Source organism: Pagrus pagrus, assembly GCF_965226575.1.
Source record: "Pagrus pagrus genome assembly, chromosome: 9".
Classification (NCBI taxonomy): domain Eukaryota; kingdom Metazoa; phylum Chordata; class Actinopteri; order Spariformes; family Sparidae; genus Pagrus; species Pagrus pagrus.
Window position 1 is genome coordinate 24,750,838 of NC_140193.1, and position 12,659 is coordinate 24,763,496.

The 12,659-nt window shown below is 41.4% G+C and overlaps 1 protein-coding gene and 1 long non-coding RNA gene across 2 annotated transcripts in view; one reads left to right on the forward strand and one right to left on the reverse strand.

Annotated features, from left to right (window-relative positions):
- The window catches only part of klf7b (Kruppel like factor 7b), an 85,782-nt gene extending 84,213 nt beyond the window's left edge, over window positions 1–1,569 (reverse strand). The window contains exon 1 of the mRNA XM_084362252.1: window positions 1,108–1,569. Coding sequence (XP_084218378.1) covers window positions 1,108–1,209 — 102 coding nt within the window. The 5' untranslated portion in view covers window positions 1,210–1,569. The remainder of the gene's footprint in view (window positions 1–1,107) is intronic.
- A 6,717-nt stretch (window positions 1,570–8,286) lies between these two features.
- Window positions 8,287–12,310, forward strand: LOC311262065. The gene is made up of 3 exons (XR_014623204.1): window positions 8,287–8,514; window positions 9,357–9,459; window positions 12,055–12,310. It is a non-coding gene; the product is annotated as an uncharacterized lncRNA (long non-coding RNA).
- Window positions 12,311–12,659: the final 349 nt, after the last annotated feature.

The following is a 12,659-nucleotide window of genomic DNA, read 5'->3' on the forward strand; positions in this document are numbered from 1 at the left end:
ATCAGTCACAGTAAAAACCAGCTCCATCCTCAGTCCTGACTGAAAAACAAAACCATTCCTCTTTCACCTTCATTCATTCAGTGATGAGATGGTTTTTGTAACAGGATGAAAAAAAAAAACATTCACACCACAATAGAAAGTTAAAGAAAATGAATTGTTTTAAATCCTACAATTCCCTTAAACTTTTCACATTTTCACTAAGGTATATACATCAAATAATCTGAATTTGATCCTTATCAGATCAACGTGGAGCCCTGAATGTCACTTTATCTCTGCCTGGTAAAGCCTCTTATTTGTTAGAGTAAGGACAAAAAAACAGAAACCAACAAAAAGAAACAAACAAAAAGAAAAGGTTGACCATCTGAATTTTAGACTTTTATCCAAGGGGATTTGGTTAGGTCAATGAGGGAGATGTGCATGGGATAACTAAGTGGTAGAAGAGCTGAATCTGATCCTGAACAGAACCGAAGTGGAGCCGAAAACCTCTCATCTCCAAAATACCAACCTTTATGTGGAAGCAGTATTTTCAGCTTCACCACCTGCGTTTTAGAGCCTTTTTTAGGTTTTAGTTCAAATCTGAATCTCATCATGGGGGAATTTCACAGGACAACAGCGTCATGCTCCTGCTGCTCCATTAATGATCAAGGGGTTTAATTAACATTTAAGTATAGCAGGGGGGCGTTTGTTCATAGTAAAAGGCGTGTGGATACATTTAAAGGCAGATTTTACGCATTTTAAAAGGCAGCCTGTTCGTTAGTACCTTTGGTGCGTAAAGCTCTGTCTGTTTCCTCTCCCCTCTCCTCCCCCTTCTCACCCACTCCTCCCCTATGTGTGTGTGTTTTCTCCTGTCAGCGGACCTCGCCGTGCTCCATGTGAGCGAAGGGGGGGAGAAAAAAAAAAAAGACGCAACTACACACAGGGCTGCTGCTGCCGCTTCGGAGCGCTCCGGTGATGCAAAACACTACAACACGCACACACACACACACACACACACACACAACCACACAACCACACACAAAACAGCAACCAGCGCACACATGATGTATCTCACCCCAGTTTCTAACCCATCCAGTTTAAAGAAAAAAGAGAAAACGCATCATCTCTGACCTGCTGCCAGTTCTCCTCCAGGGAAGGCATCGCAGAGAAATAACCAGTGTCATGAACGAGTTGGAGTTCCTGGAAAATACTGTAATTCGCCAACACATCCATGCTTGATGCAAAAACTGGAAAAGTCAGTGAAGAAGTCCGGAATCCAAACAATAAAAACGCACTTCTTCTGCTTCTTCTTCTTCTTCTTCTTTCCTCTTCTCACACTTGTCAAATAAAAAAAAAAACAAATGCTGGAAAAATCCCAGCTGGTGCGGCTGCGGATGATGCGCACCTGAGCACTTTAATTAAAAAAGAAAACGGGCAAGAGGAGAGAAAGAGTTGATTATTTTATCTTTATCAATGCAATCCCTTCTCCTGTCTGCTCGCTCTGTCACGCCTCTCTCCTCGGTCCGAGATCGGGGGTGCCAGATCTATTTCCGCATTGCCAGATTGCCAATCGGTCTCCGTACACGCTGCCAGGTTGCCAGGTTCGCTCCTCCAGCAGCAGACTGGACCCCGCTGCAATCCAGGCGACCGGCGCGAGAGGGGAGGGAGGCGGGGGAGGAGCCACCTGTCACTCAATTTGATGCGTGACCTAATAAGGTAAATAGGGTTGATGATGTCACTGACGTCCAATTAAGGAGGCGCTGAGACTTGGGGAGGGGGAGGAGCTTCGAGGGACGCGGAGACGCTATTGGCTGCAGGAGGCTGTCAGTCCGGCCCTACAAGGCAGTGAGGGGTGAGTTATTTTTAGAGGGGTATATAAAACCAGCAGCATTCCTCTCTCAGTCATTACAGGCTGCACAGACAGACAGAGAGGAGAGAAACCATGGGCACAGCTGAGGAAACAGCGACGTAAAGACTGAGCAGCTGTATGAATGTGTAGAAAGAGGCAGCTGAGTGTCAGAAGCAGCAGTGATGTTGCAGATACTACGCTGTGTGGCTGTGTTTTATCTGAGGCGTGAGAGCCTCACCGCAGAGACTCCTCCATGTGGTTATCATGTGGTGATGTCTGTGCGGAGAGCAGGGACGCAGTGGAGGGAAGAGCTCAACACGATCCTCCCACCTGTTCAGTTCACAGGAGTCAACCCCCCTTTTGTCCATTTTTGGAGCACTAATAAATCCACGTTCAGCAGCTTTTTCTGTTGCCACACATAAAGTATCGACTGTATACTGTAAAGAGAATTAATAGCCAGTAATGGAAGAAGAGTTCAGAGAGGCTGCTTTAATAAAATCATACGACACTGTTAAAATACTACAGTACAAGTAAAAGTTATTCAGAATCCTATTTGAATATACATAAGTTACTAAGTCACATACTGGTTACCTTTCCCTAGTGCTAATGATTACAATGCACCATTAAAAAAAAAAAAAAAAAAAAAAGACCATTAATGCAGGAAGTGATACAGGAGGTGAAATGTGAGAGGCTGTTCTTACTGCTGGACTTACAATGCTAATAACACAGTGGCACACACCCCCATACAGACATGCTTTCAAATTAATGAATTCATTAATTAACGCTGTTAACTTTTTAAAATAAAAAGGCTGCAGATCATTTATCTTCATTTCCAGTGGATGGTTTAGCACCCAGTTTACACTAGAAAAGGCTGGAAATAGTGCCTCTTTTACTAATTATGAAATTAAGAATCGCTTTGAAATGAAAATCGATTCCGAATCAAATTATGACTCAGAATCACTAATGCAGACTAGCGTGGTTAAGCAAAGAGACAACAATTGACCTAAAGTTTCCCTGGTGAAACTTTAACACACTTTAAGTCATTTCTGCCTTCAATGAAGACAAAAGTAGCATGGGAAAATCTATGTGATGGTAATATTGTATATAATAAAATTATACTCACGTTAAGTAGTCATGTTAGCTGCCTCGCTCTCTGACCCTCCCTTAAGTCATAGTGACAGGCAGCCAGATGAAACAGGTTATGCGAGTACACAACTGACAGTATACAACAAAGGTCTGGTTGTTTTTAGACATTTTTTAATGCAGAAAAGTTACATATTACAGTATATCTTTAAGAATATATGTCACATACTAGACACCAGCTGTATTATATTAACAGTAATGATTTGGTTCATAGGGTGAATACACCCACCCCTATTATAGTGTTCAAATGAGTCCTAAAAATCTCATTTTCCTCTTCTGCCCCAGGGAGAGTCACTTATTTAGCAAACAAATTGGTATTTTTGTTTAGTAGAATCAAATGTCTTGACATAAAACCATTTGTATTTGAAACCGCTTGAAATATACTCAGTCTGTTTTCAGTTTTTAGGACATTTGTTTTGGTGTTTTAGGAGTTTTAGAGCACAGAAAATATTTGATTCAAGTATTGATAATCTCCTTCAAGATGGTTGAGTCTGTAGCTTCTCTGCTGCTCACTGTCTCACACACACTTCACCTTCTTCTAATCTCTTTTGTCTTACTGATATATTCCCATCATTCTTAATTTTCTTCTTCCACACAACCCCCTGTTTCTTTCTTTCTTTCTTTCTTTCTTTCTTTCTTTCTTTCTTTCTTTCTTTCTCACCTCTTGCTTTCATTTTCCTTTTCTTTTTGTTTCTCGCTTGCTTCTCTTGTTCTTTGCACAGGTCACTTTTTACCACAATTTTGTAGTTTTCTAATCATTCAATTCCAAAATCTGGTGTCGAGTGTGACCGACACAAAGACATCCAGCTGCCAGCAGGGGTAATTGGCGACGCAGATGGTGAGGTGGTGAATTGAAGCCAGATTTAATTCCACTTAATATCAAATGTTTATCATAGATCTACGTTATGATGAACTTTCAAACCAGCTGTGTTATGTGTATTTGCGCTTTTCTTGAGCCATATTTATTACATAACCACCATTCAACTGTTAAAGATGTAAGCAAAGCCAAATCTCAAATCAAAGTCCGCCAGATATTTTATCAGCGCTGTCACACTCTCCACAAAAAAAAATGTTTTTCTTCGTTCTCCTGTCGGTTGAGGCCATGATTCTCTGTGAAAATCCAGTGATCAGTGGATCATTTCAAACATTAACATTTATAGGGCGCTTTGCATTGACCATTTATGGTTGAATGTGGGTGTGGAAAGGGCAGGATAAACAGCTGATCCATGTGCGCACTTTTACATGTTGATTTGGGATTTTTAATAATCAGATAATAACCAGAATCAGAATAGTTTTTGTCGTACGTCATACAGCAGGATTGTTATCAGGTCCCTGGACATCACACACCCAGATGATTCAAGGGCCAGATCAAATGTTCCTAAAATAATCTCTAAAACAAGCATTTTTAAGCATATGATACTCTATCTCCTGTATGTGTCAAACCATCTGTCTCTTATGTAACAGCCACATGATGTGTAGCACACATTGTGGATGTACGTTTTATTGAGTTAACATTTGCGTTGTGTTGTTGTGTGCCTGGGCTTCTTCTCGACTCTCTCTCTCAGCTTCTTGTCTGCGTGTCCCCGGGGGGACACACTGCTGGTCTCTGAGGACAACGAGGGCCAGATGGCTTCTAGATTGGCTGTTCGAGAACATTTTCCCCATTGATTTTTACAGCTCAGTCTGCCACTGGAGGACCAGAGGAAGGAAGAGAGGAAGGAGGAGGGAGCTGGAGAAATGGAGGAGAGGGCAAGAGTCTAAGTGTGTGCGTGTGCATGCATGCGTGTGTGTGTGTAATTTGTAATCGTGTGTGTGTGTGTTAGGATCAATACTGCCACTGATTGCCTCTAAGAGGCTTTTAACACATTCACATGCAACATCTTTCTGAGATTCAATGTGAAACAAAAGTATAAAAGACACATCGTCATGTTCCGTTCTTATACTGCCAGCGTCAGTCACTACCAGTACTCCACCACCACTACCACCATCCTACTATTACTACTACCTGTACTTATCTTTACTTTAATTTTACCACTACTTTATCAATAGTTAGCAGATCCAGGGCTGTAACACTATTACAACTGCTTCTGATTATTCTACGACTACTACCACAACTAGTCCTCCTCCTCCTCCTCCTTCTACTGCTACTTGCAATTAATTGTTGTCTCCCTCCTCCTCCACCTCCTCCTACTGCCACTACTATTCCTCCGACTATTACTCCTTACCCTCCCCCTATTTGTTCTCCTTCTCCTCCTGATCTTAGTCCTACTTCTGCTTCTACTTTTCCTACTCCTACTACAATTAGTCCTCACCCTCTTCCTCCTACATTTCCTCCTCATCATGTTAGTCCTACTACGCCTCCTCGTCCATCTACTGCTACCTACTACAAATGGTAGTCCTTCTACTAGTCTTCCTTTTCCTTCTACTATTGATGCTAATAGAAGTCTTCCTCCTTCTCCCAACTACTAGTAGTCCCCCTCCTATTCCCACTCAACCCCCTCCCACTTCTACTCTTCCTCATCCTACTCGTATTAGTCCTGCTCCAACTACTTGTAGTCCTAGTTCTACTCCTCCTCCTTCCCCTGCTCATCTTCCTCTGCCTTCTACTGCTAGTCCCAGTCCTCCTGCCTCTTCTCCTCCTCCTCCTCCTCCTCCTCCTATGAGTCCTGGCCCTCCTGCTCCCACTACTAGTATTAGTCCTCATCTGCCTCCTACTAGTCCACCTCCTAATATTAGTCCTACTCCTACTGCTAATCATGGTCATACTTCTAGTCCTCCTGCTTTTACTATAAGTCCTACTCCTCCTCCTACTTATCTTTTCCTTCCCCTCCTTTGACTACTAACACTACTACTACTACTACTCCTCTTCTTCCTCATCCTCCTCCTTCTACTCTGCCTACTACTACTACTACTACTTATACTCTTCTTCATCCTCCCTCTACTTGTCCTCCTTCTACTCCTAAAATCAAAGTCCTACTCCTAGTCTCCCTCCTTCTACTCTCTCCTTCCTAGCCCTCCTCATATTCCTACACCTCCTACTACTACTACTATCCAAGCCCTCCTGCTCCCACTACTCCTATCATCTCGTCATCATCCTCCTCCTGCCATAAGTCCTTCTCCACCTCGTACTCATCTTCTGTCTGCCTACTCATCCTCCTTCAACTTCAACTCAAGGATTTCAAAAATGAAACAGTGTTTTGAGTCCTTCAACTGGTTTTTGCGTAGACTACTATCTGTTGGAAACACCTGTAACTTATTCAGGATTTACACTGACAGGCTACAGCCTCTGATCACAGCTTGATGGACAACAACACCTGTAGATATCTTCTGTCATGCAGGATTTTCACCAAACAATACTTTTCTGGGCCATCAATATCAACACATTAACCTACAGCATGTAGCTCAAAAGTAAATCCAAGCACGTACTCCCTCCTGTTAGTTCCATGATTCAGATTATTCAATCACACACAAACACACACACTCATTCAAACAGCTACAGCCATTGCATGATGAAATCAATGAATTGTATGTTATGAAAACAATGTTCTGTGAGAGAGACAGCCTTTTTTTATTTTACATTGGTCCAGTACTGAGTGAGACTGCTGCAGCCACCAGCCGCGAAACGGGCCGAAATGTAGGCAAATACTTGTGGACAATTGCCACCATCAGTACGTCCATATTAAGTGCTTGTTTTGCCACTGACAGACTCAGATTGTTGTTCTAAGATAAAAAAAAATAATAATAATAGACAGAATCCCTACAGAGACAGACCTTTTTATTAAGGCTAAGGTAAGGCTTTTTATTTATCCACAGCCTCGCCAAATGTACCAGACTCCATTTGCAGAAACATTCATTTCTCTTATCATGAAACACACTTCATTTAAATCAGACATAAACAAAATAAAACTCAGACACCTTCTTGCTCGTATTTCTTTTGGTTCCAACAGTCACTAAGTCTGATTAGGTTGAACTGAACCCTTAATTCACCCTGTTAGATGTGAAAATATCAGGAGAGGAGCAAGCTTTATTTACCAGCTCTGTAAATGGAGTGTGGTGGCAGTTTGACAGCTGTTTCTGGTTGAACAAAAAACTGTGCTGGACCTCCACTTTGTGTCAGGCTGGACCTTGCTTTAGTGTCTGGCTCAAGAGCTACATTTTCCTCGTCATCCTCGCAGAGAGCTTTGGCTCTTTGCCAGAAATAAAAAAATTAAATAAAAAATGGCGGATGTATTTTTCCTTACATTGATCTGACTCATTGTGACACAGCCAGCAAACCAATTTTTTTTCAATTTGCAAATAAAGTTACTTTTCATTCATTCATTTAGCAAAGCAAAGACAGGATGAGGCCACAGTTGGTGGGGTTTTGGCGGCCCCCTACAGGTCGGAGGCCACCGGGCACTGGCCCAATCAGCCAGGTGGTTAATCCTTGCTTGGTCATTAAGACTAGACAAAGGAGACTTTTTAGGTATAGGAACGATGGTGGCTGTCTTGAGGCAGGAGGGAACAGTCTCCTGTGAGAATGAGATGTTAAAAATATCAATGATAACATCAGCTAGCTGATTAGCACATTTTACTGCACAGCCAGGTATATTACCTGGACCAGCAGCATTATTTATATTCACTTTTAGCAAGATTTTTCGCACATCCGCTGTGGTCACTGACAGTGGCTGGTCCTCTGAAGGTGGAGGAGGCTCCTCTATGTCGAGGAGATTAAAGGGAGCATAAAATATGTTCAGTTCATCTGGCAACATAGCCTCAAACATGATGAGGGCGCACCTGCTTTTGAAGCCTGTGACATTTTGAATCGCCTGCCACATATCTTTAGGGCTGTAGTTGTTGAGATCCCTCTCCAGTCTCCGCTGATGTCTCCTCTTTGCCTCCGTGATGCCAGCTTTTAGTCTTGCTCTGGCAGTATTGTATGTTTCCTTGTCATCTGACTGAAAGGCAGCTTTTTTGGCTTTTGTTTTTTGGATAGAGCTGAGAGTGAGTAGGCAGTAGAAGCCGAGAAAGATGATCTGATAGGCCAAAGTGAGGACGTGGGAGGGCTTTGTAGCTGCCAGGAATATTTGTATACACATGGTGCATTTCTTCCTCTGGTGGGGATCTGAACATGCTGGTGGAATTTGGTTTAAACAGTTCTGAGGTCTGTTTGATTAAAACCACCAGCTACAATGAAAATTCCATCCGGTTGTTTAGTCATGTTGCTGCTGATGACATCATACAATTCCTCCAGCGCATTTTTTAATTTGCATCTGGGGGAATGTACACAGCAACAATAAAAACACTGGTGAACTCTCTGGGCAGATGATATGGTCGACATCTTGGCATCAGAAATTCAACATCTGGTGAACACTGTCCATCCACTTTCGCTGCGTTTGAGCACCAAGCAATTTTGGTAAAACAGTTCTCAGACATTAGCCAGAAGAAGGCTTGGTAGAGGAACAGCTCTTGGTCAAAGTCGGGTCAGCTTAGCTCTGATGTTGCCTCTCTTTCCTCTCTTCCTGGGGTGATCACAGCGCTTTTGGTCATGTCAGCAGATGCCGCTGGTAGGGATCCTCTTGTGGTCGGCTGCACTTCCTTTTCTGATGTTGATAAGTGCATCTCCATGTATTCAAAGCAGGCATAGACACAAAAAAAAATGAAAATCATATCAAAAATGTAGTGAAGATTGAAGGAGCTACTGACCGCCGTCATAACAACTTTCTATTCTTAGGTCTACTTCTACGCATCCTCTTCCTGCTGTTTGTCCTTCATCTAGTCCTAGTAGTTCTAGTCCTCCTGCTCAGATCACTTGCCCTCCTCCCCCTTCTAGCATTTGTTCTCGTCCTACTCCTACTCCTAGTCCACCTTCTCCTCCTACTCATCCTTCTGTCCTATTACTACAACTTGTCCTACTCATCCTACTCCTGCTGTAAGTCCTAGTCCTACTCCTCCTCCTTCTAGTCCACCTCCTCCTACTCATATTCCTCCGGCTCCTCTTCTTTCTTCTACTACTACTCATCCCCCACTTCATCCCATTACTCCTACTCTCAACCCTCAACCCTTCCCCTTTTCTTGCTGTCTCCTCTGTTGACGCAAATAAAGATTGAAAGAAAGGAAAAAATGAGAAAATATTAAAGACACAAAGAGGATTAAAAGAAAACAGGAAAAAGAGAGTAAGGGGAGACAGGGATAGAGGAAATTTCACAGTAAAATGGATCTCCAGGATAATTCCATGCTTTCGGTTTCTGGCTAAAACCACCGAACACCATAGAAGGAGAAATATAAAAGCTGTGTGTGTGTGCGTGTGTGTCTACCACACAACCTTTTAAAATGTGTGCATTGCTATCCAGCTCCACACACACTCAGTGTTGTAATCTTATTATTGTGTTGTGCTGTTTTGGCACAGAGAAGGACAGGAGGAGGGTGAGCAGGAGGGAAAATGGGCAGAGGAGAGGAGAGGAATTTTATCACTGTTTCCATCACTGAATGAGGGCTGGAAGTTCAGGACGGTAAGATGGAAATTACTATTTCCAGTCATTTATTTTCAAGAATAAGATCTTACAATCATTATTATTAACTTTATTGTTATTATTATTTATTATTATTCAGAAAATTCATTTTTTTCTCTTTTGTATGGTTGTATGAAGGACACCGTGTTTAACCAAAGGCGGGTAGTAAAGACTTACATTTACTCCATTACATGCACTTGAATAATGTTTTAGGAGACATTGTACTTTTTGGAATAGTTTTGCTGCAGTATACTTAAGTCGATTCTTTGAGAAAAAATCTTTACTTTTATTCCGTTACGTTTGGAAACAATGGCGCTACTAATGGTGTTACTTTGATTTTAGTTTATTCATGCACATTCCGTTAAGGAACCTGACCTGTGGCCGGGTGCTTGTTCTCGGACGCCCTCCCGTGTCACACCCCCCTGGGTGCCCTGGTAGTCCCGCTGTACAACCAGAGGGAGGGAAGGGTTGCTACTGGCTGCTGTATAGTTTTGTAATTGTACATAGTCCAATCATTCACTGCCAAAGACAATTCATGGCGTCTTTTTACACGTCTGTGGCTGGCTACTTTTATTTTACTATAGTAGGAAAGCAGAAGTGCCTCAAGTAAAAAGTTAAAACAAACTGTATACAAATAATAAATGCTGTACACATCACATTTATTATTAAGAGGTTGTTGTCAAGTCATCATTTTCTTTTTTTAAATATCGTGATAAAAACCAGACCGTGGACTATATATTGTGATGTTATCGTACGTGAGTTTTTGTTCGGGCTTTTTCGGGCTCACACCTGATTGTGATGGGAACTGAGACGTCTGTACTGGAATGATTGAACTGTAAGGACACTGCAACATGTGGAAAGTCTTTATATTTACTTTTTGACAGAACAGACACAATCCATTATGCACAGGATCTGCTGATTTATTTGCCGAATCATAATATAAAATTGGCAACAACAACCAAAGAAAAGTAACAAGAAACTATTTATAATTTGTATAACAACGTAATATTTTGTGATCATATTTGGGAGATACAGACTGGGAATATTGTCGTGGTGTAAATGAGGCACATTATCTAATCAGAAGATGATTTGTGTGTCATAATTATCTGTGGTTGAAATCATTCCTGTCAGATTGTGCAACAAATAAGACTTGGGGAAAAAGCACAAGTGTGCTGATGTTTTACCTCTTTTATAGTTAGTACTTTTGTACTCTTATTAAAGTAGTTATTTTACTTTTACTTCTACTTGAGTAACTGTTAATGAAAAGTAGCAGTAATTTTACTTGAGTACAGTTTTTGACTACTCTGCCCACCTCTGCATTTAACTATAATCACAAAATACTGTATAGTGTTCCTGATGGCAGTGAAGTGAAATTGAACACTATATCAATGTAAAATAATCAGAGGTAGGATGAACGGTCAAGTAGAAATAACCTGCTACTAGTCCCATAAACTCATAAAACCATTGTGATGCTGTTTTTAGTATAACATTCATGTTTGCACACGTGTCATTACATCCTTTCCTATCCTGGCTGTGAGAAGTATGCTTGCAAAAGCTGCAGCATGGTTTTGGTTTCCGATCACTGCCTGCTGCGGTATCTTTTCAGGTGCAACTAGAATAATTTTTTAATCTTCAAGAGATATCAGCGCACAACCAGGAGCCCTCCTCAGTTGCAGTGGTTGGTGCAGAGCCTCGGGCTGTGTGAATGTTTCTTTTACAAATCTCACATTCTATTTTAATGATTTCTATCTCGAGAAAACCAACAGTTGGAGGAAAGGCTGTTTAGATACAGTATGTGAGGGGTTGACTGAGGAGATCTGAGGCATTCAGAGTGTTTTGCTGTCAGGATGGCAGCAGGTTGAGTATGTTTAATGCAAGACATCCTCGCGCTCTATTCTAACCTGTAGAGGAAAGGAAACTGCTACAGCTGGGAACAGAGATGGGGGAAACTATACACCCTACACTTATAAACTATTTCCATCAACATACACATTTTTCAGTCATAACAAAAGGAGCACATGTCAGTTGAGTTAGGACAAAACACTGCATGACAGGAAGTGGAAGAGGAAGTGAAGAGTGTGGTTAGAGTCTAGGAAATCATAATTCTAAAGTATTTTGACAAATAATTTAGGATTCGATAGTGGAATTATGCAGATAAAATTATGGATGGAGACACATGGGCAGCAGAAGATGTAAACGCTGCAGAGAGAGTTTGAGGTAAGAGAATTTTATATGGCTGAGATGATGTTCAGCTGTAGCTCTGCAGTGAGACCTGAATGATAAAATTCACATCACTGTATTTTCCCTATCATACAGCTTGGTTCTGTTTTTAAAAAAGAAGAAATAAAATCTCTCTGGCTTTGTGATTTTGACTGTCTTGATTCTACTTGTCAAAATGTACCTCATCATCATCATATAAATAATCTTAATAACAGGCAGACTCTGTATAAGAAGGTCAACAGTAGGCATCCTTCAACCAGCCACAGTGTATGATTTTGTCTGCAGAACAACAACAACTGGAACGATTCATTTTGATGCTAACATCATGTGTGTCCCTTAAATTTCCATTAAAATTACTATAATATTCTTTTTCAGACTCTCCCCTCTGACAGGAGGCTGCGGTACATCAGGACTAAACCTCTCACCATAAGAAGAGTTTCTTCCCGTCTGCAACTAGACTCATCAACAAGGCCCGTGACCCCCACTGACACTGACCCCCCTCCCTTCCCCTTCACTTACATTACATTAATGTACGTAAGTTTTAGTCACCAGACGCTCTTATTTTGCACATTGCAATTTCACTATCTACTGCGACCTTGCACAGTTTAGGGCAAACTTTTTGCACTACTGGACAAATTCGGACAGTCTTCTAAATTTGGTCACACTCTATTTATATTTTTTTAGTTTTATTATGTCTTCTTAGTATTTTTTGTATTGTTCATTGTTTCGCACCAACGGACCACAGCAAATTCCTCGTATATGTGAACTTACAGCGATAAAAGCAGTTTTGATTCTGAAAGAAATAAGCCTGTCAGTTTTTGCAACTTTCTGTTCACGTATATGCAATATCATACACAGTACCTGAACAACCCAGTGTTCCTGTGTGGTTGTCTGCTCCGATTGAGGAAAAACAATATATACAGGAGGGGACACCCCAGTAGCTCAGTTGAGTGTGTGCCCCATTTTTTTGTTAGAGGCTG